Source organism: Aethina tumida, chromosome 1, assembly GCF_024364675.1.
Source record: "Aethina tumida isolate Nest 87 chromosome 1, icAetTumi1.1, whole genome shotgun sequence".
Taxonomy (NCBI): domain Eukaryota; kingdom Metazoa; phylum Arthropoda; class Insecta; order Coleoptera; family Nitidulidae; genus Aethina; species Aethina tumida.
The window spans coordinates 44404626-44430446 of NC_065435.1; the positions used below are offsets into that span (position 1 = coordinate 44404626).

The following is a 25821-nucleotide window of genomic DNA, read 5'->3' on the forward strand; positions in this document are numbered from 1 at the left end:
TTAGTGTATTCAGGTGCAAAATAATTCAATGAAACTGGTGTAAGAACATGGTTGTAATTTAGCACATCCGTGTTAAAGGAAAAAATAAAACAAAATTTAACAATATAACCCTGTCTTATTATAAAAATTACGGACATTACCACACAAACATTTACAATGTACATTGTAAGTACGTAGTACAACATAGTATTTGAGCTTTAATAATATTGAACTCTTTAAAACTACATATATTATCATTTTCACCGGAATTTATTTATTAGACAAAGCTAGTGGAAAATATATTTTGTAATGTTTGCATAATTTAAATAAAAAAATGAGTATTTATATAAACATGCGCAGCACATAATTTAAACAGTACACGTTTAAAATAATCACAGTATTTTCTAACTCTAGTGTTGGTCAATAATTTATATAAATTGGGAAAATTTACATATTACTTTATAATGTATTCCAATATTCATATATATTAACCTAATCCCTTCAGTGTTCTTGGACATTTTAATATAGATTATTAAAAACAAAATTAATAGGAAAAGTATGTGATCAGTCTTATTGTACTACCTAAAAAAAAAATATTTTCAAAAACATAGATTATTGTTAGAAGAATAATATCAAATTATATCCTGAAGGGATTAAATAGCTTATTTTGTTTGAAGTACACTTAATCATAAATATACGATTGCATTTCCATGGGACACATCGGAATATCACTTCTTCCGTCAACTTCACCTTTAACCAGTAAAAAGGACAGGGTTGATTTATATAGTTTTCGAGAGTTGTCAATTGGAATTATATTGCTAATGTTGACCTGCAAGTGAAACAAATAGTCACAATTTTTTCAATGTATGAAAGAGATTTAATTACCGTTCCATCGCTTAATGGAAACCGTTGCACCAAGGCTTTATCTGAGAAACACAGATCGACGAATTGTCTGTGCAACATAAGTCCTATGTGTTTTTTTTTTCTCATGACAATTCCGGTCCTTAAAATGGGCATGGAAAAATCGACACCGAATCCATGACTAACTGGTATATATGACGCCTTCGATGTTGTGTCTTCATCCTCTGTCCTTAACAACCTAATTAAAGGATTTAACAATGACTGAGATGCCATGTATGTGGACAATGTTGGGAAACCGGCAGGATGATTATCTGCAGTTGCCTATAATTATATGAGAATAAAATTTTTTAGTTACAAATAATAAAAATCATCATACTTTGCATGAAATGTGTGACCTCTGTTCCAACAGTAATCTGAATACGTGTTTGGTGGGAAGATTATCCATGACACCTTGGCCCAAACCCAAATTATCATCTTGATTTAATTTACGATCAAGCATAACTTCAATTTGTCCTGGTGCAAGGGAAGCACAACCCAAAGGTCCGCTAGTAACCATGGACAAACGAATATTTTTGTCTTCAATGTAAGCCATAGAAGGAATTGGGTAGTAATTGGCTTGCAAGGGAAGTTTCTTGAAACGTTTCCTTCTCATAATCTGGTAGCCATTGACATCAGTAAAGTATTCATCACCACTGTCAATATTTGTGGACAACCTCATGGCTACTTCAAAGTTTGAAGTGGTGCTTATATCCACAAGATTTTCAATTTCTAATCCAAGTCCATCAGCACCTGAAGTATCAAGAATTCTAAGCTAAGCTATTTTGATTTTTAGGAATGTGTTACCTGGCGAGGCATAGAGAGTTGCTGTGTGTCTTATATAGGGGACTTGTACAGTTACTGATGATAGAATTGGACCTTCTATAACATTAACTATAGTTCCCTGGATGTCCAGTGACACAGCATCACCATCTGGTAAAAACAGATAAGCCCCGCTTCTCTCTCGTTGATTTTTAACGCCATAACTGTAGCCAAATTAATTTATGTCCCACCACTATTTATAACTCATTATAATTAATTCTACTCACGTAACAAAGTCTAGATGGACAGGAACAGTTTTGTAGCCAACCTTCAATGATTTTAGAAGACCTAATTCATTGAAAGAAGCCGTCACTCTGTCATTGTGAAGTGTAAATTCGCTTGGACTTGCTGAGGTCTTGACGTTGAAACCCCTTGGAGACCGAATATCACCGTAATGATTTAATATTTTAACATCAGCTAAGACGGTCTCCCTGAAAATAGCATAACGATTATTGACACATCAACGTTAAAATTACATATTTACTTTGGTACTTCATCCTCATAAACAGCTCGAACGGTGTAACTGACCAAAGCTAACGCTGGAATATTAACAATGAACGATAACTGGTATTTTGTTTGGGAAATTGTTGGTCCATGCTCAAATATTGGAGATATCTGACAGTTCACGCGTTTTCCTTGGAAGTCCACGATCTATGCAACAAAATAATATTGCTCAACGTATTTTGCGTGTTTTAAAAATTATTACCTCTATATACGGTGTAGACACGTGTAAAGTGACCACTTCGACTCTCGTAAATGTCAGCGGATTGAATATAACCACCTTCTTGGTACTCAATTCGGGCACTCCAATAGTAACTTGAGAATGTTCAGTCAAAGCATCATGTGAATGCATTAAATCATCCACAGTATAGTAAGACATATCATGTACGGGTTGGTCAGCGCCATTACCATTAAGTAATATGTTTGTGCAAATTTGTATAACTCTATGACAACCGTTCAAAGCATTCAACATTCTGGAAGAAACAGGATTTAAATAAAAAATAGGGGACTTCGAGGAATAAATCTTACTTCTTTCCGTAATCAACCATGACGAAATCTTTAGCAGTTCCCGTTACACCATCATGATGCTGGAATAACGAAAGCGCTTGTCTGGCATTGATCAATATATCTTCTAGTCCAGTGGTGGTATCCACTATCCACGAGGAGCCAGGTTTTCTACTTAAATGGGCCAAAGTATGTATTGTTTCTGCAGCCCTTATGTAAGACAACAAGATCCGATCTACACGTTTGTAAAACGGCCTTGAAGTGTAATACCCACTCCAGTAATGATCATCTCGGTCTGCGTACGTGAAGAAGTCTCCAGACAACGTGGGAAAATCGGCGTCCCTTCTTTCCTTGTGCAACGCATCGAAATAGTCTGTCAGTGTGCCAAATTGCGCTTGTACGTTTAGATTAAGATTTGAATTCATATAATCGAATAATTTTTGGTAATTGGTGTACTGGACGTCCCATTCCGTCGGATGGTCGTAGCGAAAATCGTCGCCTAAAGGCGCGAGTACTACGTTAGTCTTAAACAGCTTCGACTTCTTTCGATACTGGTCTAATAGAAGTTCGGCTCTGTAAAGGAGAAAATAAACCGATATTTCAATTCTAGTATTGTAATTTCCAATTATTCCCCCTATTTATCTACGCTTATCTAAGCTTATTCTGCGTTAAAAAATGTTGACATGATAAGATAACAGAAAATATTACATTACCTATTACAAATTAAAGCAAAGATGTGCAGTGTTTTATTATTAAAAAGTGACGTCATTTATGGAGGTTTGTGTTTTGGGGTTAATTACAAAGGTAAACCACAAATTTTTACTAGCAGATTAAAAACGTTTTCGCCCTACCAAGCGCAGACACGATGGCTGAGGAACCATCTTGAAAATTTATGTAAACAGCATTGTACAACATACTTCTGGAATCGTTTTGATGGATGATTCCGGTATTTTTTTCCAGAAAACGATTAATATAAAATCAAATTTTAAAGGTTGAAATTGTGAATATTTTTTATTATAATGGACCTTTAAAACTCTTCATGTATACTTCTGTCACGCATTCCCAAACTGTTCATGTTGGGAATGTAATTGTGAACCCACTCGGTGTGGAACAAATAATATGAATACTTATGAATAGAAAATTTAACTTTATGATTTAGATAAAATAAAATATTTTGATTGATTTATTGAATAAAATAATAAATTACACTTCAAAACATGCAACTGATATCAAAATTTATAGTCAATAACTTGAGTAGAATAACGAAATTGAAATTGTACCAAATTATTAAAATTTTATCTCGACTTCATATACTTCACCTCGAAATTAAAATAAAAAATATAATATTACCTTTGTGCTACGTTTTTGTCTGTTATTTCTTTCGGGGGTATCTTCCAAGGGCACGTAATTCCATGATTAGGTAACCTCTTGAAATCGAACTGACAACAAATCTTGGGATCTGGACCGCAGGTGTGGGGAACGTCATACGAGTAGAAAGGCATCATGTGTGTGAACAAATCAGTTTTACCCTTCTCATCTGAAATTATGTTATCTGTATTCAAATCTTTTTGCGAATCTTCGTCATACATACCCCATAATTGCCTCCATCTGAACTCTAACTGTTTCCTGGTGGCCAATTCCTTCTTCACTGAGTAATGGACTCTTTGTATCAGCAAGTTTTGCAAACCGATTTCTTTGAGAATTAGAGGCTGAGTCAAACTCATACCAAATGGATCGATTGACCAGCTACTTATTGGAGTGTAATTCAAATTTTTTTGCAACCACTGATGACCCTCGGTCATCTGATTAACAATGGAGATCCAATGGGAGTTCGCCTCGTCGTTCATAACCCATCCACCAGTAACAATTTCCAATTGATTTTTCCGCAATAATCTAAATAATAGTTAACAACATGCACTTTTTAGCAAATTACTTAGATAATTAATTTACAGTACGTACTTTTTAACGATTTCCTTGTCATCTCCATTCAGTTCATTCCACCACATTGAAAAATATGATATTTCAGCCCATATGAATTTTCTTCTGGGGTCTTCAGGAAGTTTCACCAACATATTGTCAAGTATATGTTTAGTTTGTGTTACATAATAATCTTCAAGTGTCTTCAGCCAACCAGGATCATTGTGTGAATGGGGAACAACAAAAACTTTAAGTTTATTCTGGCGGTTCCATTCCTTTTCATCCACTTCTATCCTCCAACCTAAAGCAACCGTAATAAATTATTACAGACATCAAATTTTAGTAAGAACACAAACCTTGTTTCCACACACCCCCATCTGGATTGTCAAATTTTATTTTCTTGTACATCTCCAACATTTGGACGTCTGTTGGTGGTACGAATTTTATTTGGAACGGGCAGGTCGAGTCGTAAATCATTTCCGATATCGGAAAGCTGCGACTCCGACTCTTATTGGAGGGATTAACATCTACCAAAGGAGCAAACTCTGGAGGGGCAGATTCAGTGGATTTCATCAAATTTTTCATTGCCATTTTAATCTGTTCCACGGCATTGTTGTTATCATGAATGTGTTTCTCCAGTTGATTTATTTTATCCTGGAAATGTAGGAGTTTGTTCTAAAAATTAAGTGTTAGAAATTCGACAAGGATAATATGAAAATAAGTTATTACCTCTTCAAAGTCCTGGCTGATCTTGTTTGGAAAACTAATATTTAAATCAGAGGCTGAATAAATGATAAAGACTATTACTAACAATATTAAAGAACCAAATATTGGTACAACTTTTTTTAATCTCATTTTACATTCAAGTTATTTTCCCTCTAAACCTAAAAAAAAATATTTCACATATTTGACAGATTACTGGCATCAAAATATAAATTTATCCTTTTATAGATTAGATAATTAATCTAATCAGAATAAATTTATGTAATGTTTATAATTGCATAACTATTGTTTTTACTTAAATTTATAAAAGTTATCAGGTTATGTATACCAAGGAATCCCCATAATAATAATAAAAGTAAGCATTGAAGTAACATATAATTTTCTAAAAAATTCTAAAGGATTACTGAATATGAAATTTCATGTCTTTGGTGAATTACAGAATATTTAATACAAAAGGGAATACTCAACTATAAATTCAAAATTTTAAAAAAGGTTAGAAGGTTATCAACAATAATATGTAATCAGTTAAATATGAAAATTAAAATATAATAGAATGTAATGCAATAAAAGTGCAATACATACATATAAATTAGATATTAGTAATTATTCTATAATGGCAAAACAAATAATTTTAAAATAAAATCCATTTATATTTAAAAAACATTATAAAACTGTCTCTCTGATAAATTGAAACTAACGTAAATAATCAAGAACTACATTAAAAGTTCAGTAATTTGTGTCAACTTTGTAACAATCTAAATGTATTGCGATAAAACATTTTTATTGTTTTAAAGGCGTTATTAAGATAACAATATAGGAGGAAAAAGCAATTAACTCACCACGTAAATTACAGGAATTATATGACATAAAGATTTTAAGTATATTAATAATTATAGTAATAGTTTCTTGTGTATATTATCGTAATATAATTAACCAATTTACCTTATTTATATATACTCTCATTTAAACATTTCAGTGACAGCTGTCAGTTCTGAACTCCAACGTTGCCGTCCGAGTAGTTCATACATCCCTTATCCTTGATGAATACAACAAGATTCTTATAATTTTAGAATAAAGGTGAAATCAGAATAGCTAAATAGTTTCAAATTAATAGTTTTATGTTAATAACTCCAGATACGTGAATTGAATGCGTTAACTAATATATCACTTTTTTATTTTTGTACAAATGAACTATAGTTTGTTGAACATTGCTACAATGCAATCTTCGTCTTGTCAAATGTGACGTTTAAGAAAACAATATTGCTTTAAAAAAATAAGAATCAATTTTGGGGAATAGGGGGGTTGTTAATATATTGTTAAAGTTGTGTATATTGTTAATGTATTCTCGTTAATTATTTCATCATGTCTTGCAATCACTGTAGTACAAAATTTAATTTCTTTCACAAAGAGGTAAAATTACCATTTTAATGTGCTATAATTCATTAAATTTTAACGTTTTCTAGATGGGATGTGCTAACTGCGGTTTGTCATTTTGTAACAAATGTCTAAAACAAAAATGTAAAGTACCTTTGAAAGGAAGTGGTGAACACAATGTTTGTCGGGTATGTTTTTCCAAAATTACTTCTGGTTCATCAAATCAATCTACTTCAATTCCACCACCAGATGCGTTCTTAAAGTAAGTAATGCTAAGTTAGTGCATATATATTAATTAATGTTTGCGTCATTAAATTATTCAATTCAGCTAAGGGAAATTGTCTGTAATATAAACTTGTAACATTTTATCGTTAAAAACGTAAAATTTAACTATAGGCAATTTTTTTATTCCGGAGGAGATTTGAATAAAATAACAACACATAAGAAATTAAAAAGATCCGAAATTATATTAATAGTCATACATTATTAAACACTTATATGAAGGTGTTTACTGTCTTTAGGCGACTCGAAAGCGTAGACAACCCAATCACAATACCGGCATCGATATTCAGGCAGGACCAGAAAAACGTAAACCCTCTGAAGGGCAGCAGTTCACAGGTCGACCAAAAACTGGCGCAACGCCTCGAAAAACTGAAAGAAGACAAAGGCCCACCTCCGCCGAGTGAGGCCGAACTCCGAAAACGATTAGCAAACTTACGTAGCGACAACGAATATGTCGGAGGACCTAGTAGACATGTACATATTTATAATTTTAATTTGATGTTATTTATTATTATGCACATTATTAGATATATACCAACGATTCACGGACTGACAACCAAAAGGTGGATTCTCTGCTGGAGGAGTTTATTACCGAAAGAGACATCGAATTAGCGCACGACCCCCAAGAAGAGATCGAAGCCAGATTGGCAACTCTTCGAGAGAAAGGTGTCCGGCCTAACGAGGGACCCTACATTAGTAACTTACATGATTCAGGCAGCAGCGAGGAAGAAATAGATAAAATCACTAAAAAGGTACCAAAAACAATTCAGTTTATAATAAAATGTGATTATAATGTTTTCCTAGATAATGGATGAAGTTGCATTGGAAGAAAGGTGTTCCAGTTCTATGCCTGCATCATCGAAAGCTTCCAGATCTTCGGAGGAAGATGAATTGGCGCGAACATCACCGGAACTTCCGTGGTGTGTGTTGTGTAACAACGACGCTAAATTTCGGTGCTTGGATTGCAGTGGCGATCTTTACTGTACGGAATGTAATAAAGAGGTACATAAAAACTGGGGAGATACGGACCACAAAGTTATACCATACAAACCTAAATAATGAAGTCTAGACGCTTTTTTGAATAATAACTGTAAGAAAAGATGAAATAAATGATTTATAGTTACTATTAAAAGGTTGGTTGTTTTGATAACGAGTACATACCTATAAATATTACATTGCGAATGGTAAGTAGGTAAGAAGAATTGGTACCTCACTACATTTAATTGTTAAAATATTCATTAAATATGAGTAAATATCTTGGAACTTTTTTATTATATTTTTCATCTAACTACCACTGTAACTCAATTTTATGAATTTTAAAATAAAACTTACCAAATAAAGTTGTTGCATTGTTTTATCTACCTTATCATGATCTATCTATCTATTAATAACATTTATTGATTTAATGTTATCTATTGCGACGAAAAGTAATAGAAAAAGTATGCAATGAAAATTGTCTTCGTTTTAAAAATTTTCAAGGAACTAATAAACTCCATTGTACTACTGTATATTCGATACAGTTATTATCCGTCAATTGGTGACGTCCAGAAGGCGTCAGTGAAAATTTCGCACAATGAACATTTTACCAAAACAGAAGTCTCTTACGGACTACAGGTCTGTAAGTGGATTATTGCATGAAGTCAAGAGTTTCGTGGAAAAGATAAAATCGGATAATCCACCGTAAGTTGCCTTAACGTACTGTACAAAAAAAATCAGATCAGTCAAAATCGCAGTGTATTTCAATAGTGTCATTTATGACAAAATATTCTTTACTTTTTATCTGTATTTATTGTACATAAAATTATTCCCGATGGAGGTAAACGCCGGCGTTTCTTTTCTGATAGCTGACATAGACGAGAGGGTGAGAAAGTTAAATGAGACCAGATTGAAACTAACATCTCATCACTCGTATAACCAATCATCCCTGTGCGTAAGTTCAAACTAACGTAATACCTTTCAGGGAGATCACATTGCTTCAAGACAAGTTTTCGACCACACAGCAGCAACTATCTGATCGAAAAGAATTTATCCAGAGTCGATTGGAAGTTGTCGAAAGGACCGAGCTCATACATAATATTCTCAACTACAGAATATATGAGAAAAAGTATGAATATCGTAAACTTTCAGACGACTTGCATATTCAAAAACAGAAATTCACATTCTCATGTGCCAAAGACATTCCGGAAGTGGAGGTTGCACATACATTAGCAGAAATTGATAAACGATTAAAAAAGGAACATGAAAGCATGGATGTAGAATTGCAAAATCTCAAACAACTAAAAATTGTAAGTATAGTTATAGACAGATTCTTATAAGACTTTCTTATTCTTTTACTAGGAAGTACAGTCGCATTACGAAGCCCTTATTGATACGCTCGATGAAGATTTGGAAAAAATGATAATACTGTACAATAATTTAATTAATATCATAGAGGAGGAAAAAAAGGATGCGAGTCCTGCAGATAAAGATATAATTGAGATAAATGCATATCCCTTTGTAGATGAGTTTAAAAGTTGTATCAGTCAATTTAGAAAAATGAAGTTAAATGGGTGGAAAGCAACCCACTATTCTGAAGAAAAATTAGCCGGTAACTAGTCGTCGTCAATTTTCTTTATCAATTATGTTGTAACCCAAAGAAATAATTAAATATCTCTTCATTACAGCTTTAATAGAGAAGAAAGGTTTGAGAGTAACCAAAGAGGGACTTCTAATCACTGAATCAGGCCGACTAATAACTTACCAGGAAGCTAAGCAACAAAATTTACTTGAAGGTGTAGAAATTGATCCAGACAGATTTCCTATGTTTTTTGAAGAAACCCGTGGGGGTAAAACGGGTTCTACTACTGTTTCGAGTAGAGGTAAATTATAAAAATTGATGTTGGTATTTCCTAATACACTTCCTTCCAGCATCATCATCTGATACGGAAAAAATTGATTCAGAAGATGTAGCTTATTTAAAGGAGAACCTAGGAAAGCCACTGACTTTGGCATTAGCGGAAATTACCGCCGTGCAACCTCGCGATCCGATTCATTACTTAGGTCACTGGCTATTCAAATTCCGGTACAATCAGACAATGACTGAAATAAATGATATGGAGTTAGAGGCGCTTACCAATGAAAGAGATAGATTGGCCAAAGAGAGATGGGTAATATACTAATTTTGTATAAAATATAATATAAATATAAAACATTTTAAAATACAGAAAAAATTCTTGGAAGAGGAAGCTAGAGCTGCCGTTATGGATTTAATAATGCGTGCTGAACAGCACGCAATGAAGAGAGAAATGGAACGAATGGAAGAACTCGCTGCTAAGGAAGAAGAGGAATTTGAAGAAGAAAGAAGAGATGTTCTTGGAGAATACAAAGGACCACGCTCAATGCCTCGAATTAACGGACAGTAATATATACTTTGTATATTTTAAATTTTTTACAAATAAATATTTTTACCTTTCACTGCACTAGAGTTCAATCTTTCAATTAGTTGAAGATCTCAATTGTCAACTGTTGCGACAATTATGAAGTTTCTTATATTTAAGCACTCTAATACTTACATCAAAACAATTTGGCCAGAGGAAGATCACAAAATTTAGAATTAAACTTTTTGATAAGATATAAGATAAGATATACTATAAAAGGATGAATACAAATTTTGTCAACACAATATAAAATATAATCAATATTGTATACGATTTTTTTTTGCTTTATTTGTCATACATCTTCAAAAAAAGACGGAGATATTACTTTAAACTCATATCTTAGTCTTATTTGATTGACCAAAGAAACAGTACATTCAAATATATTTGATAATTTTAACAATACTCTTAATAGAGAAGAATTGCACTCCAGAAAAGCGTAAATTAATAATTAACATAAAATATCAAGGTCTAAATATTGCTGACATCCCTTTTTGCACCAAAAAAAAAATTACAATGTTATTAATATGAAACACTCATTAGTTTGTTATGTTAAGTAATAAACAATTGAATAATAAAAACGAATCGCATTTATTGTTTACAAAAATAATTTCGTTAATACAGAAATGTTACATAACTATTTAAAATAACTAGTAATTAGTACATTAAACATATATTCAGTCCATAAAAACTAACAGAATACAGAAACATTATACAAGTTGAACCCCATACTTTGTTAGGTATCCTTGAAGAATTGTTTGTGTTTGTTGATTTGCATTGGCAATAAAAGTTGGTAAACGTCCAGGTTGAGAGGTACCTAATGTGGATAAGCTTTGAATCAAGAACTGGCGTGGTTCACCAACCGCTGAAAAGTTGAAATTAGTTTAAAAATTCACGTTTCTCTGAATTATAATACCTTGCAGTGGATCAGCTTTAGAAGTGTTGGCAAAATTTAATTTTGCACTTGTAGCCTGGAATGTTGGTGTGTCGTCAATCTCCACAAAATGATCATCCGGCAGACTGCTTTCATCTCTAGGCATTTCGAAAAAAGAAAGTAGAGCCTACAACAACGTAGTTTAAATTGAAATTGTTCTATTTAGTGTGTACTTCAAATTACTTGTAACAGCTGTGGCCAATACTTCTGGTATGCACCAGTATACATTTCTGAACTTTCACACAGCAATTTTATGGTGCCACAAGCAGCAATTTTCCTTTCAACAGTTCCTGCAACTTTTTGCAACTCTCCAATTAGTAGTTTTTCCAACACCATTCCGAACATCCTAAAATAATTACATAATCAAAATCGATAATCGTTTGTAAGAGCAGAGACTTACTGAGCTTGAATACCATCAATAGTTGAGATCAATTCACTTGCAGAGAACTTGACGGCAAACAAACAGAAAAATACAATCAAATTTATAACAAACTTAGTAGTTTTACTTGATGACAACCTTTGGAATAACAAGAAGAATATCTGCTTTATGTATGGTTGAAGTGCTTCACTAAAAACAACCAATTAATCCTAACAGTGTGTCAGTTTTATCTTATACTTACACTGGTACATTTTCAATTATGCACTGCATGAGATGGAAACCCTCGTGGTCATTTGATTTTGATGCAATTAATTTTTGGAAAACTCCCAGGAACCCATTCTATAACATGGACGACTATTTTAAAAAACCAACTAAAAATTATTGGCAACACATACCAATTTATCCTGGCTTACTATCTGTGGAGCAGCTTGGGTAACAAAGGCGCTCAACAATCTAACCAAGGGACTGATATTTGCAGGTCTTTCCCATAAGACTGGTGCAAGCAAGCAAGGAAGTAACTGCATGTAGGATTCAGAAACAGATCCTGGTGGAGTGTTTTCCATAAGAAGCGACAATAATTGGAAAATATATGGGATAAACTCTGCAAAAGACATGCCAATATTAAGATTAAGAAAATTATTTAATTGGAGGGCTATTACCTTGAATATCTTGCTGCAAAATGCCTTGGAATATTGGGAACAATATATCTTCAAATGAACTAACTGCTGACTGATTTTGTTTGCAAACAATTCTAAAATATTTTAAAATAATGGTGATTTTTTATAATAAAATAATATTTGATAATTTACCTTATTGCTAGTGAAAATGTTTCAAATAAATAATGATTAAAATGAGGCCTTGAAGGGTTTTTGGCAACAGTTTGTAACTTTGTCGTTAATTTAGGTAAAGCTACGCTCAAAAATGGAATAACCTTATCTTGCAATGTAGAAAATGATCTCATTATAGCTAAAACAAATTAACATTATGCACTTCCTTACAATTTAAAATCTGACAATATTACCTTTCATAACATACTCATTTTCTTCAGAAACGGGACTATCTAATATACCAAACAAATTGGTGAATAGAACTGTTGCAAAAGGTTCAAGCTGTGCTGAATTTACCCTGTAAAAACAATGTTAAATTTAACATAATTATGCATTAAATTAAACTTCATACAGTGGCTGATTTGTAGAATCCTTTAAAATCAATATTTTTTCCAGAGCACAAGCTGCGTAAGTGTGGACGACAGCGCTTTCAGCTCTCATGTGTGCAATCAATTGAGGGATGGTAGATACCACCATTTCTTTTGGAAGAATCGATCTAAATGTCATAATATACTTAATGGCGTCAGCCTTTAAAACTGGCAATTCATTAACTAAAATTGATAAAAAATAATTATAGAATTTAAGACTTAATATTGTATCATTTTCTCACCATTCTCTCTTAGAAGTTCAGGTAACACATGTTCCTGACAGAATTGAGGCACAGAAACAAGTTGACTAGTTTGAGTTACCCCATGTTTTTGGGTAGATCCTCTGCTTACAAGGGATGTTACTAAATAGAGAGCAGCATCTTTGCTTTTCCAGTGCTCTTTTGCATTCTCACTGTATTTTCCAAGCATAACTTGCAAATATTGCCCGAATATCTCCATAATTCTTGCCTCAAAATGAGTACTTAAAGTGTTGACAAGATCACAAGCTGCCCTTCTTCTTGTGTCCACATCAGAACCTTCAATATCTCGACGGGTGTATTCCTCTGGGTTGTCTTCAAACAGCTCTTCATCAGAGACTGAAAATTAATAAAAATTTAAACAACTGAAATGGTGACAAATAAAATTCTAATTGTACCTCTAAATTCCATATTGGGGATGATAACCTTTTCACAAATGCTGCTCAAAACATTATTATCTTCAAATAAGTTTCTGTAGTGGTTCCTCTCGGCCACAGTGGACAAGAATTGTAATGAGTTTGACACCAACTGTAAAGTTAAGCTGTAATTACTATATATATACTTTTTTTAATTAATACTTTTTAACATGTGGAGTATCATGAGGGATACTATTATCAGTACCAACATACTTACCATATCATACTTTGGCTCTAATCCTGTCGCAACTAATAAACCCCATACATCAGTAACAAATTGTGGTAAATAAGGTTGAAATTCTTCATCATATTTTTGAGCATAAAGAGCTATGTTATCACAAACTTGTGACTTTAACTGCTCAATTACACCAGCTTGTTCTCCATCCTGAAAATTACGGCATTAATTAATACTATGTATAATAAAATTCATCATTATAATTTTACCTCTGTTTTTAAACTCTGTACATTAACTACTAATAAATTATGAAAGTTTGACATCCAGGCCTGCATATTGTCTTCAAAAAATGCTGGCAAATCTTGGAAATTCAACGAATAAAACACTTTACAAATCAACACTAAAGAACCATAAATAACTTTCAGGGCATTTGGATCATTTGCATGAGTCTGTGAAAGATTCATAGTTGCCTAAAAAAATAATTACATTTTTATACATTTCGGGAGACAATTTACACAATTGAATATATATTTATTAAATTATGAGCACTTACTTGGAGTAAATCAGTTAAGGGTTGGGCTAATTTTTCCAGCACATATTTAATTTCTGTCCACAACTCATTGGACTTGAATTCATATCTGTATTTCTTAAACAAGGAATGAGCTGTTCTCAATACTCCATTTATAACATTGAAATCACCTAAAATATTTATTATTATTATAGTGTAAGAAAAGAACTGTACCAAAAATAATACCTGTGGCAAATTTTTCCACCATCTGTGTAATTAGCTCCGGCCATTTAAGAGGGAAATCTGTTTTACCAATGATACTGATGGCATCACTCAATTGCTTTTGAATTGATTCGGGAGATGTTAACATCAAATTGACAATCAGATTTTTTATTGCCTGCCGGTCTGTCTCATGAATTCTATCGACTTGATCATCCTCCTGAATAAGATAATTTTGAGTACCATACAAATAAAGGATAACTCTGTATACATACAACATTCCAATTCCTTTTGATATAATTTTTAAATGCGATGGCCCCGGCAATGCGAATGGGCATCTCCACATCAGGCTTGTGAATAAAGTTTAAAAGTAACAGCGGATAATTCTGATTGACCTCCACTCCTTCCAAAAACTTTTCGGCTGCAAAAGCAAAAATCGTCGATTACTATGGGAGATTCGCAACATAAAAAGTATATTACCGGGTCGACGAACATTGATGTCGGGACTTAACGTCTCTTGCAAGTAACGGCCCAGCGTCTGCAAGTTTTCGTCGGAAATTTCCATTTCGCAGTTAATATGATTTGCCCTGTGGAAAACGTAAATTTGTCGTTTTTGACGGTTAAACTATGACTTTGCCGAACATAACCTTATTCACGAGCTAGTTGCTACGACTCGCCTCGGCAACTTGATTTCCGGAAGAGCTACCGGTTAACATCGGCGCCCGGTTCGCGCCTTTCCAATTCGCACGTTTTTAAATAATGAAATTTTGTTACAGAGGAAATTCGGTAATGTTGCACTTTGGTTGGACATAAGTCGTTGTTTACTATCTTATTTACCTTCAGATTTGATTAAAATTTTAATTATTCCATTTATTATTAATAACAGTTTAATTTAAATATCATCGAGGCTCGTTTGAAGGAAACATTTAAAGTCATTCCAATGTTGCCACATTTACCACTATAAAATGTTTCAACTATTCGGTATCACTATTAAATTTCATGTGAGTTTAAACGTTCAAAATTATAATCGCTTGTTTCTGCATTTGGTACGTCATCAGATAGGACAAAATTCAAAATCGCGTTTACTCAAAACAACAATTTTGAAAATCCTATGACAAGCTCTTACAATTAAAATAAAATTTAGTATAAAGGATTAGTGTGGGGTGAGCTTGTCGCTGCATTTACAATAATTTGTAAAGACATGTTAGTTTTAAAAAATTATTAGACTTGAATTGTTTATAGCAAAGTAATTGCAGCACTTATACTAAGTTACAATTTACTAAAATCTACTACTACGTATACGTTATACGGATTACGTTTTACTATCAACGTCAATAGTTTTACACACATTACGATCTTTAATCTTTTTGTATGTTTATTAATGTTAAATGTTGTTCCTTTACTAGTTAAAACAATAACAATCAAATATTTATATATGGTAGGTACATATAATGATCGTCTCTTACAACATCAAACGTACATCCAATTGGATTTGATTCAATTTAAATTTTGTCTTAGTTTTCAAATGGTTGTACTATTCTAAATTAACTTTGGATGTTGTTGAAATCGTCAAAATAGTTCAGACCTACAAGGCGTAGTCGACGCAAAGAGTAACCGAACAAGTAGCCTTAAATATTCTTGGCAGTGTTATTGGTCACCATAGCCTCGATACGTCGAGACTTTACCAAATCACTCTTCTTTTTCAGTAATTCCATCGACAACCAAATATTTTTTCTAATGAAAGAACATTTAAAGGGGTACCAATTATTAAATTATTAATGACATTAATTATCTAAGTAAAGAAATAAATCGTTTTATAAATTGACATTGAAATACTATTATTTATTTCTGTTACTGTTAAAATTCTCATGACTTCCTTTATCCAACTAAAGCACCAAATATTTTTAATAAGTAAGGTATTAACCACCTCTAAGAATTTTAATTTATTATGGTAAACATAAAAATGCAGACTTATCTCAGTAAAGTATAAAATACTTTTATTAACTTATATTGAAATATTTTTATTAATTTTTATTTCCGCAATAATCTCCAAGACTTTACTCATCCAAGTAAAGTATTCCCGTGTATTTATATTCAAACACATTAATTTATTATTGTAAATATAGAAATGAACATGAAATATAAAAATTCAGCGACATTACTTATCTAAGTAAAGTATTAAATACTTTTATAAATATATATTGAAACATTTTTATTTATTTTTATTTCCGCTGTGTATTTTATGTGGTCGCCGCCATTCAATTGCTTTTCTTATAATTGCAATTTCGGATAAGAGAAGGGGGAAATTTGCGATTTTGTAATTATGCGATTTTTCGATTTTTGATGTCTGAGAAGCATTTGAATAAGACTGGCAGTGACAATTAATATTTTTATCAACTTGAACGAGGCGTTTGATTCTTACAATTAAAATTATACATGTTAATAAATGTTTTAAACATATAATATTATTTTATATATAATATTATATATTCCAGCTTGTTTCTGCATTTCGTGCGTCATCAGATAGGACATAATTCAAAGTTGTATCACTGCAGTAGAAGTACAACTTTGAAAATCCTATGACAAGCTTTACACTTTAAAAATACAATTTTGGGTTAATGATTTGTAGGTGAGCTTGTCGCTGCATTTACGGCGAAAACTATTCAATTCAAAATTACTAATCCTCGCTGAGTAAATGCAGCCCTACACTAAGTTAAAATTTACTAAAACCTAAATACTCTATTATCTGTAAATAAATTAAAATTAGTAATTATTATGCATTCCTGCAAATAAATAAATAATTAAAAAAAGAAAAATGAAATGAAATTTGGCCAATAATTTGATGAACAGAACGAAAGTTTGAGAATTTGTTGGTCAATAATATGACGAACAAAAAGTGAATTTGTAGGCCAGGGACCAACAATAAATGTGATGAAAATAAAATAAACTAAATTTTCTTTTATTTGTATAAGCTGAAAGAGAGGGCCTTATTAGTAATATTTAAAAGATATATAAATGAATTGAATATTCCTGAAAATCATAACAAACAAACATTTAACACAACTATATCATTAATTTATTTGAGCTGAAAAGAATGTCTGATTAAATTAAATAGGTATTAGTAATATTTAAAAGATTTATAAATGAATGCAATATTCCTGAAAATCATACCCAACAAACATTTAACACAACTGTATCATTAATTTATTTGACCTGAAAAGAATGTCTGATTAAATTGGACAAAGAAAATACAAATAAACCATTCCTGAAAATCATAAAAGATACCTTTCTTACATTTTTCAAAATCATATTTATATATAAATCAAAAGATGATGATGCAAGAAGATTTGGAATTAAAATCAATATGTTCAATAACTTACTTTGCGTTGCCAGTTGCCAAATTAACTAGTCTCGTTGTGGATCTACCTGAAATTAAACAAAAATTTTCAATTAATATCATTGTTTCATTGATAATTAAAATTATGAATTATTACCTTTAACGCCCTTTCCCTGTTGCCTTATCGTCTTTCCAATAGTTGATTGGGTCATCATGATCCAGATGTGAGCAGGTCTTGACGATCAAAGAAGGAACGAACAAATAATCTTCTTTCAATGTTTTAACAAGAGAAAGAACTATTTAAAAACCCAAATATGATAATGCAAATATGATACCATGCATTTATTCTTATTTTTATGCAATGTTTAATAGATGCATTTATTTTTATGAACTAATCGATTGATGCAAAGTTTTATACATGCATTTATTCTTATAAACTAATCTGTGCTATATTTATCCATGCAAAGGTTTTATTTTTAATTGATCCATACTCCACTTAATCCAAGTGGAGTTGATTTATTCTGAAATATTGTCATTTAAAGAATGCATTTATTCTTATAAACTATTCATGCAGAGTTTTATCCATGCATTTATTCTTAATTGATCCATACTCTACTTAATCCAAGTTGAGTTGATTTCGTCTGAAATGATGTCATTTAATGCATGCATTTATTCTTATAAACTAATCTATGATATATTTATCCATGCATATATTTTTAATTGATCCATACTCCACTTAATCCAAGTAGAGTTAATTTATTCTGAAATATTGTCATTTAAAGCATGCATTTATTCTTATAAACTATTCATGCAGAGTTGTATTCATGTATTTATTTTTAATTGATAGAAACTCCACTTAATCCAAGTAGAGTTGATTTCTTCTCAACTGTTGACATTTTATGCATGCATTTATTCTTATAAACTAATTTATGCTATATTTATCCATGCAAAGTTTTATCCATGCAAAGTTTTATCCATGCAAAGTTTTATCCATGCATTTATTTTTAATTGATAGAAACTCCACTTAATCCAAGTAGAGTTGATTTCTTCTCAAATGTTGTCATTTAATGCATGCATTTATTCTTATAAACTAATCTATGCTATATTTATCCATGCAAAGTTTTATCCATGCATTTATTTTTAATTGATCCGTACCACTTAATTCAAGTAAAGTTGATTTATTCTGAAATATTGTCATTTAAAGCATGCATTTATTCTTATAAACTATTCATGCAGAGTTTTATCCATGCATTTATTTTTAATTGATAGAAACTCCACTTAATCCAAGTAGAGTTGATTTCTTCTCAAATGTTGTCATTTAAAGCATGCATTTATTCTTATAAAATATTCATGCAGAGTTTTATCCATGCGTTTATTTTTAACTGATCCGTACTCCACTTAATCCAAGTAGAGTTGATTTCGTCTGAAATGTTGTCATTTAATGCATGCATTTATTCTTATAAACTAATCTATGATATATGTATCCATGCATATATTTTTAATTGATCCGTACTCCACTCAATCCAAGTAGAGTTGATTTATTCTGAAATATTGTCATTTAAAGCATGCATTTATTCTTATAAACTATTCATGCAGAGTTTTATCCATCCATTTATTTTTAATTGATAGAAACTCCACTTAATCCAAGTAGAGTTGATTTCTTCTCAAATATTGTCATTTAAAGCATGCATTTATTCTTATAAACTATTCATGCAGAGTTTTATCCATGCATTTATTTTTAATTGATAGAAACTCCACTTAATCCAAGTAGAGTTGATTTATTCTGAAATATTGTCATTTAAAGCATGCATTTCTTCTTATAAACTAATCTATGCTATATTTATCCATGCAAAGTTTTATCCATGCATTTATTATTAGTGGATCCGTACTCTTCTTAATCCAAGTGGAGTTGATTTATTCTGAAACATTGTCATTTAAAGCATGCATTTATTCTTATAAACTATTCATGCAAAGTTTTATCCATGCATTTATTTTTAATTGATAGAAACTCCACTTAATCCAAGTAGAGTTGATTTCTTCTCAAATGTTGTCATTTAAAGCATGCATTTATTCTTATAAAATATTCATGCAGAGTTTTATCCATGCGTTTATTTTTAACTGATCCGTACTCCACTTAATCCAAGTAGAGTTGATTTCGTCTGAAATGTTGTCATTTAATGCATGCATTTATTCTTATAAACTAATCTATGATATATGTATCCATGCATATATTTTTAATTGATCCATACTCCACTCAATCCAAGTAGAGTTGATTTATTCTGAAATATTGTCATTTAAAGCATGCATTTATTCTTATAAACTATTCATGCAGAGTTTTATCCATCCATTTATTTTTAATTGATAGAAACTCCACTTAATCCAAGTAGAGTTGATTTCTTCTCAAATATTGTCATTTAAAGCATGCATTTATTCTTATAAACTATTCATGCAGAGTTTTATCCATGCATTTATTTTTAATTGATAGAAACTCCACTTAATCCAAGTAGAGTTGATTTCTTCTCAAATATTGTCATTTAAAGCATGCATTTATTCTTATAAACTATTCATGCAGAGTTTTATCCATGCATTTATTTTTAATTGATAGAAACTCCACTTAATCCAAGTAGAGTTGATTTATTCTGAAATATTGTCATTTAAAGCATGCATTTCTTCTTATAAACTAATCTATGCTATATTTATCCATGCAAAGTTTTATCCATGCATTTATTATTAGTGGATCCGTACTCTTCTTAATCCAAGTGGAGTTGATTTATTCTGAAACATTGTCATTTAAAGCATGCATTTATTCTTATAAACTATTCATGCAAAGTTTTATCCATGCATTTATTTTTAATTGATAGAAACTCCACTTAATCCAAGTAGAGTTGATTTATTCTCAAATATTGTCATTTAATGCATGCATTTTTTCTTATAAACTAATCTATGCTATATTAATCCATGCAAAGTTTTATCCATGCATTTATTTTTAATTGATAGAAACTCCACTTAATCCAAGTAGAGTTGATTTATTCTGAAATATTGTCATTTAAAGCATGCATTTATTCTTATAAACTATTCATGCAAAGTTTTATCCATGCATTTATTTTTAATTGATCCGTACTCCACTTAATCCTAGTAGAGTTGATTTATTCTGAAATATTGTCATTTAAAGCATGCATTTATTCTTATAAACTATTCATGCAGAGTTTTATCCATGCATTTATTTTTAATTGATAGAAACTCCACTTAATCCAAGTGGAGTTGATTTATTCTGAAACATTGTCATTTAAAGCATGCATTTATTCTTATAAACTATTCATGCAAAGTTTTATCCATGCATTTATTTTTAATTGATCCGTACTCCACTTAATCCTAGTAGAGTTGATTTATTCTGAAATATTGTCATTTAAAGCATGCATTTATTCTTATAAACTATTCATGCAGAGTTTTATCCATCCATTTATTTTTAATTGATAGAAACTCCACTTAATCCAAGTGGAGTTGATTCCTTCTCAAATATTGTCATTTAAACCATGCATTTATTCTTATAAACTATTCATGCAAAGTTTTATCCACGCGTTTATTTTTAATTGATCCATACTCCACTTAATCCAAGTGGAGTTGATTCCTTCTCAAATATTGTCATTTAAAGCATGCATTTATTCTTATAAACTATTCATGCAAAGTTTTATCCATGCGTTTGTTTTTAAATGATCCATACTCCACTTAATCCAAGTGGAGTTGATTTCGTCTGTAATATTGTCATTTAAAGCATGCATTTAATCTTATAAACTATTCATGCAGTGTTTTGTCCATGCATTTATTTTTAATTGATAGAAACTCCACTTAATCCAAGTAGAGTTAATTTCTTCTCAAATGTTGTCATTTAAGGCATGCATTTGTTCTTATAAACTATTCATGCAGAGTTTTATCCATGCATTTATTTTTAATTGATAGAAACTCCACTTAATCCAAGTAGAGTTGATTTATTCTGAAATATTGTCATTTAAAGCATGCATTTATTCTTATAAACTACTCATGCAGAGTTTTATCCATGCATTTATTTTTAATTGATAGAAACTCCACTTAATCCAAGTAGAGTTGATTTCTTCTCAAATGTTGTCATTTAATGCATGCATTTATTCTTATAAACTAATCTATGCTATATTTATCCATGCAAAGTTTTATCCATGCATTTATTTTTAATTGATCCGTACTCTACTTAATCCAAGTAGAGTTGATTTATTCTGAAATATTGTCTTTTAAAGCATGCATTTATTCTTAGAAACTATTCATGCAAAGTTTTATCCATGCATTTATTTTTAATTGATCAGTACTCCACTTAATCCAAGTAGAGTTGATTTATTCTGAAATATTGTCATTTAAAGCATGCATTCATTCTTATAAGCTATTCATGCAGAGTTGTATTCATGTATTTATTCTTAATTGATCCATACTCCACTTAATCCAAGTGGAGTTGATTTCGTCTGAAATATTGTCATTTAAAGCATGCATTTAATCTTATAAACTATTCATGCAGAGTTTTATCCATGCATTTATTTTTAATTGATAGAAACTCCACTTAATCCAAGTAGAGTTGATTTCTTCTCAAATGTTGTCATTTAAAGCATGCATTTATTCTTATAAACTATTCATGCAAAGTTTTATCCATGCATTTATTTTTAATTGATCCATACTCCACTTAATCCTAGTAGAGTTGATTTATTCTGAAATATTGTCATTTAAAGCATGCATTTATTCTTATAAACTATTCATGCAGAGTTTTATCCATCCATTTATTTTTAATTGATAGAAACTCCACTTAATCCAAGCGGAGTTGATTCCTTCTCAAATATTGTCATTTAAAGCATGCATTTATTCTTATAAACTATTCATGCAAAGTTTTATCCACGCGTTTATTTTTAATTGATCCATACTCCACTTAATCCAAGTGGAATTGATTTACTCTGAAATATTCTCATTTAAAGCATGCATTTATTCTTATAAACTATTCATGCAGAGTTTTATCCATGCATTTATTTTTAATTGATAGAAACTCCACTTAATCCAAGTAGAGTTAATTTCTTCTCAAATGTTGTCATTTAAGGCATGCATTTGTTCTTATAAACTATTCATGCAGAGTTTTATCCACGCGTTTATTTTTAAATGATCCATACTCCACTTAATCCAAGTGGAGTTGATTTCGTCTGTAATATTGTCATTTAAAGCATGCATTTAATCTTATAAACTATTCATGCAGAGTTTTGTCCATGCATTTACTTTTAATTGATAGAAACTCCACTTAATCCAAGTAGAGTTAATTTCTTCTCAAATGTTGTCATTTAAGGCATGCATTTGTTCTTATAAACTATTCATGCAGAGTTTTATCCATGCATTTATTTTTAATTGATAGAAACTCCACTTAATCCAAGTAGAGTTGATTTCTTCTCAAATGTTGTCATTTAATGCATGCATTTATTCTTATAAACTAATCTATGCTATATTTATCCATGCAAAGTTTTATCCATGCATTTATTTTTAATTGATAGAAACTCCACTTAATCCAAGTAGAGTTGATTTATTCTGAAATATTGTCATTTAAAGCATGCATTTATTCTTAGAAACTATTCATGCAAAGTTTTATCCATGCATTTATTTTTAATTGATCCGTACTCCACTTAATCCAAGTAGAGTTGATTTATTCTGAAATATTGTCATTTAAAGCATGCATTTATTCTTATAAACTATTCATGCAAAGTTTTATTCATGCATTTATTTTTAATTGATCAGTACTCCACTTAATCCAAGTAGAGTTGATTTATTCTGAAATATTGTCATTTAAAGCAAGCATTCATTCTTATAATCTATTCATGCAAAGTTTTATCCATGCGTTTATTTTTAAATGATCCATACTCCACTTAATCCAAGTAGAGTTGATTTATTCTGAAATATTGTCATTTAAAGCATGCATTTATTCTTAGAAACTATTCATGCAAAGTTTTATCCATGCATTTATTTTTAATTGATCCATACTCCACTTAATCCAAGTAGAGTTGATTTATTCTGAAATATTGTCATTTAAAGCATGCATTTATTCTTATAAACTATTCATGCAGAGTTTTATCCATGCATTTACTTTTAATTGATAGAAACTCCACTTAATCCAAGTAGAGTTGATTTCTTCTCAAATATTGTCATTTAAAGCATGCATTCATTCTTACAAACTATCCATGCAAAGTTTTATCCATGCATTTATTTTTAATTTATCCGTACTCCACTTAATCCCAGTAGAGTTGATTTCGTCTGAAATGTTATCATTTAATGCATGCATTTATTCTTATAAACTAATCTATGATATATTTATCCATGCATATATTTTCAATTGATCCATACTCCACTTAATCCAAGTAGAGTTGATTTATTCTGAAATATTGTCATTTAAAGCATGCATTTATACCTATAAACTATTCATGCAAAGTTTTATCCATGCATTTATTTTTAATTGAACCATACTCCACTTAATCCAAGTAAAGTTGTTTTCGTCTGAAATGTTATCATTTAATGCACACATTTATTCTTCTTACAAACTAATCATGCAGAGTTTTATCCATGCATTTATTTTTAACTGATCCATACTCCACTTAATCCAAGTAGAGTTGATTTATTCTGAAATATTGTCATTTGAAGCATGCATTTATTCTTATAAACTATTCATGCAGAGTTTTATGCATGCATTTTTTCTTATAAACTAATCTATGCTATATTTATCCATGCAAAGTTTTATCCATGCATTTATTTTTAACTGATCCGTACTCCACTTAATCCAAGTAGAGTTGATTTCTTCTCAAATGATGTCATTTAATGCATGCATTTATTCTTATAAACTAATCTATGCTATATTTATCCATGCAAAATTTTATCCATGCATTTATTTTTAATTGATCCTTACTCCACTTAATACAAGTAGAGTTGATTTATTCTCAAATGTTGTCATTTAAAGCATGCATTTATCTTATAAACTATTCATGCAAAGTTCTATCCATGCGTTTATTTTTAATTGATCAATTCTCCACTTAATCCAAGTAGAGTTGATTTAATCTGAAATATTGTCATTTGAAGCATGCATTTATTCTTATAAACTATTCATGCAGAGTTTTATCCATGCATTTATTTTTAATTGATAGAAACTCGACTTAATCCAAGTAGAGTTGATTTCTTCTCAAATGTTGTCATTTAAGGCATGCATTTATTCTTATAAACTAATCTATGCCATATTTATCCATGCATATATTTTTAATTGATCCATACTCCACTTAATCCAAGTAGAGTTGATTTATTCTGAAATATTGTCATTTAAAACATGCATTTATTCTTATAAACTGTTCATGCAGAGTTTTATGCATGCATTTTTTCTTATAAACTAATCTATGCTATATTTATCCATGCATTTATTTTTAATTGATCCGTACTCCACTTAATCCAAGTAGAGTTAATTTCTTCTCAGATGTTGTCATTTAATGCATGCATTTATTCTTATAAACTATTCATGCATAGTTTTATGCATGCATTTTTTCTTATAAACTAATCTATGCTATATTTATCCATGCATTTATTTTTAATTGATCCGTACTCCACTTAATCCAAGTAGAGTTAATTTCTTCTCAGATGTTGTCATTTAATGCATGCATTTATTCTTATAAACTATTCATGCAGAGTTTTATGCATGCATTTTTTCTTATAAACTAATCTATGCTATATTTATCCAAGCATTTATTTTTAATTGATCCATACTCCACTTAATCCAAGTAGAGTTGATTTCGTCTGAAATGTTTTCATTTAACGCATGCATGTATTTTTATAAACTAACCTATGCTATATTCATCCATGCAAAGTTTTATCCATGCATTTATTTTTAATTGATCCATACTCCACTTAATCCAAGTAGAGTTGATTTCGTCTGAAATATTGGCATTTAAAGCATGCATTTAT

At 30.8% G+C, this 25821-nt stretch overlaps 4 protein-coding genes across 6 annotated transcripts; 2 read left to right on the plus strand and 2 right to left on the minus strand.

The window, feature by feature from the left end:
* Positions 1-95: 95 nt before the first annotated feature.
* Positions 96-6312, minus strand: LOC109605290 (alpha-mannosidase 2). 2 transcript variants are annotated; one of them, XM_020021857.2, is made up of 14 exons: positions 6286-6312; positions 5350-5504; positions 4977-5295; positions 4663-4921; positions 4295-4596; positions 4054-4240; positions 2728-3276; positions 2405-2672; positions 2183-2349; positions 1926-2129; positions 1684-1862; positions 1217-1629; positions 865-1161; positions 96-808 (listed from the first exon to the last, which is right to left on the minus strand). In XM_020021857.2, the coding sequence occupies exons 2-14, from the start codon at positions 5473-5475 to the stop codon at positions 662-664; spliced, it is 3417 nt and encodes a 1138-aa protein (XP_019877416.2). In that variant the 5' UTR covers positions 5476-5504; positions 6286-6312; the 3' UTR covers positions 96-661. The 2 variants fall into 2 exon arrangements, with proteins under 2 accessions (XP_019877416.2, XP_049817539.1); XM_049961582.1 differs by having other exon boundaries at positions 6183-6312.
* Positions 6313-6347: 35 nt separating this feature from the next.
* LOC109605289 (abscission/NoCut checkpoint regulator) lies at positions 6348-8339 on the plus strand. Its single transcript, XM_020021856.2, has 5 exons — positions 6348-6753; positions 6807-6979; positions 7239-7473; positions 7527-7751; positions 7804-8339. The coding sequence occupies exons 1-5, from the start codon at positions 6706-6708 to the stop codon at positions 8056-8058; spliced, it is 936 nt and encodes a 311-aa protein (XP_019877415.2). The 5' UTR covers positions 6348-6705; the 3' UTR covers positions 8059-8339.
* Positions 8340-8563: 224 nt separating this feature from the next.
* Positions 8564-10462, plus strand: LOC109605285 (uncharacterized). Of its 2 annotated transcripts, none has more exons than XM_020021853.2 (6): positions 8564-8679; positions 8960-9284; positions 9337-9586; positions 9663-9857; positions 9907-10145; positions 10203-10462. In XM_020021853.2, exons 1-6 carry the CDS (start codon positions 8573-8575, stop codon positions 10398-10400), a joined length of 1314 nt encoding a protein of 437 aa, XP_019877412.1. In that variant the 5' UTR covers positions 8564-8572; the 3' UTR covers positions 10401-10462. The 2 variants fall into 2 exon arrangements, with proteins under 2 accessions (XP_019877412.1, XP_049826486.1); XM_049970529.1 differs by lacking the exon at positions 8564-8679 and adding an exon at positions 8773-8907.
* Positions 10463-10984: 522 nt separating this feature from the next.
* Positions 10985-15177, minus strand: LOC109605287 (exportin-2). The gene is made up of 18 exons (XM_020021855.2): positions 14976-15177; positions 14771-14916; positions 14523-14715; positions 14322-14467; positions 14038-14238; positions 13811-13978; positions 13576-13705; positions 13163-13516; positions 12905-13103; positions 12747-12850; positions 12535-12691; positions 12385-12476; positions 12121-12326; positions 11967-12064; positions 11747-11914; positions 11530-11692; positions 11329-11473; positions 10985-11277 (listed from the first exon to the last, which is right to left on the minus strand). Exons 1-18 carry the CDS (start codon positions 15058-15060, stop codon positions 11123-11125), a joined length of 2910 nt encoding a protein of 969 aa, XP_019877414.1. The 5' UTR covers positions 15061-15177; the 3' UTR covers positions 10985-11122.
* Positions 15178-25821: the final 10644 nt, after the last annotated feature.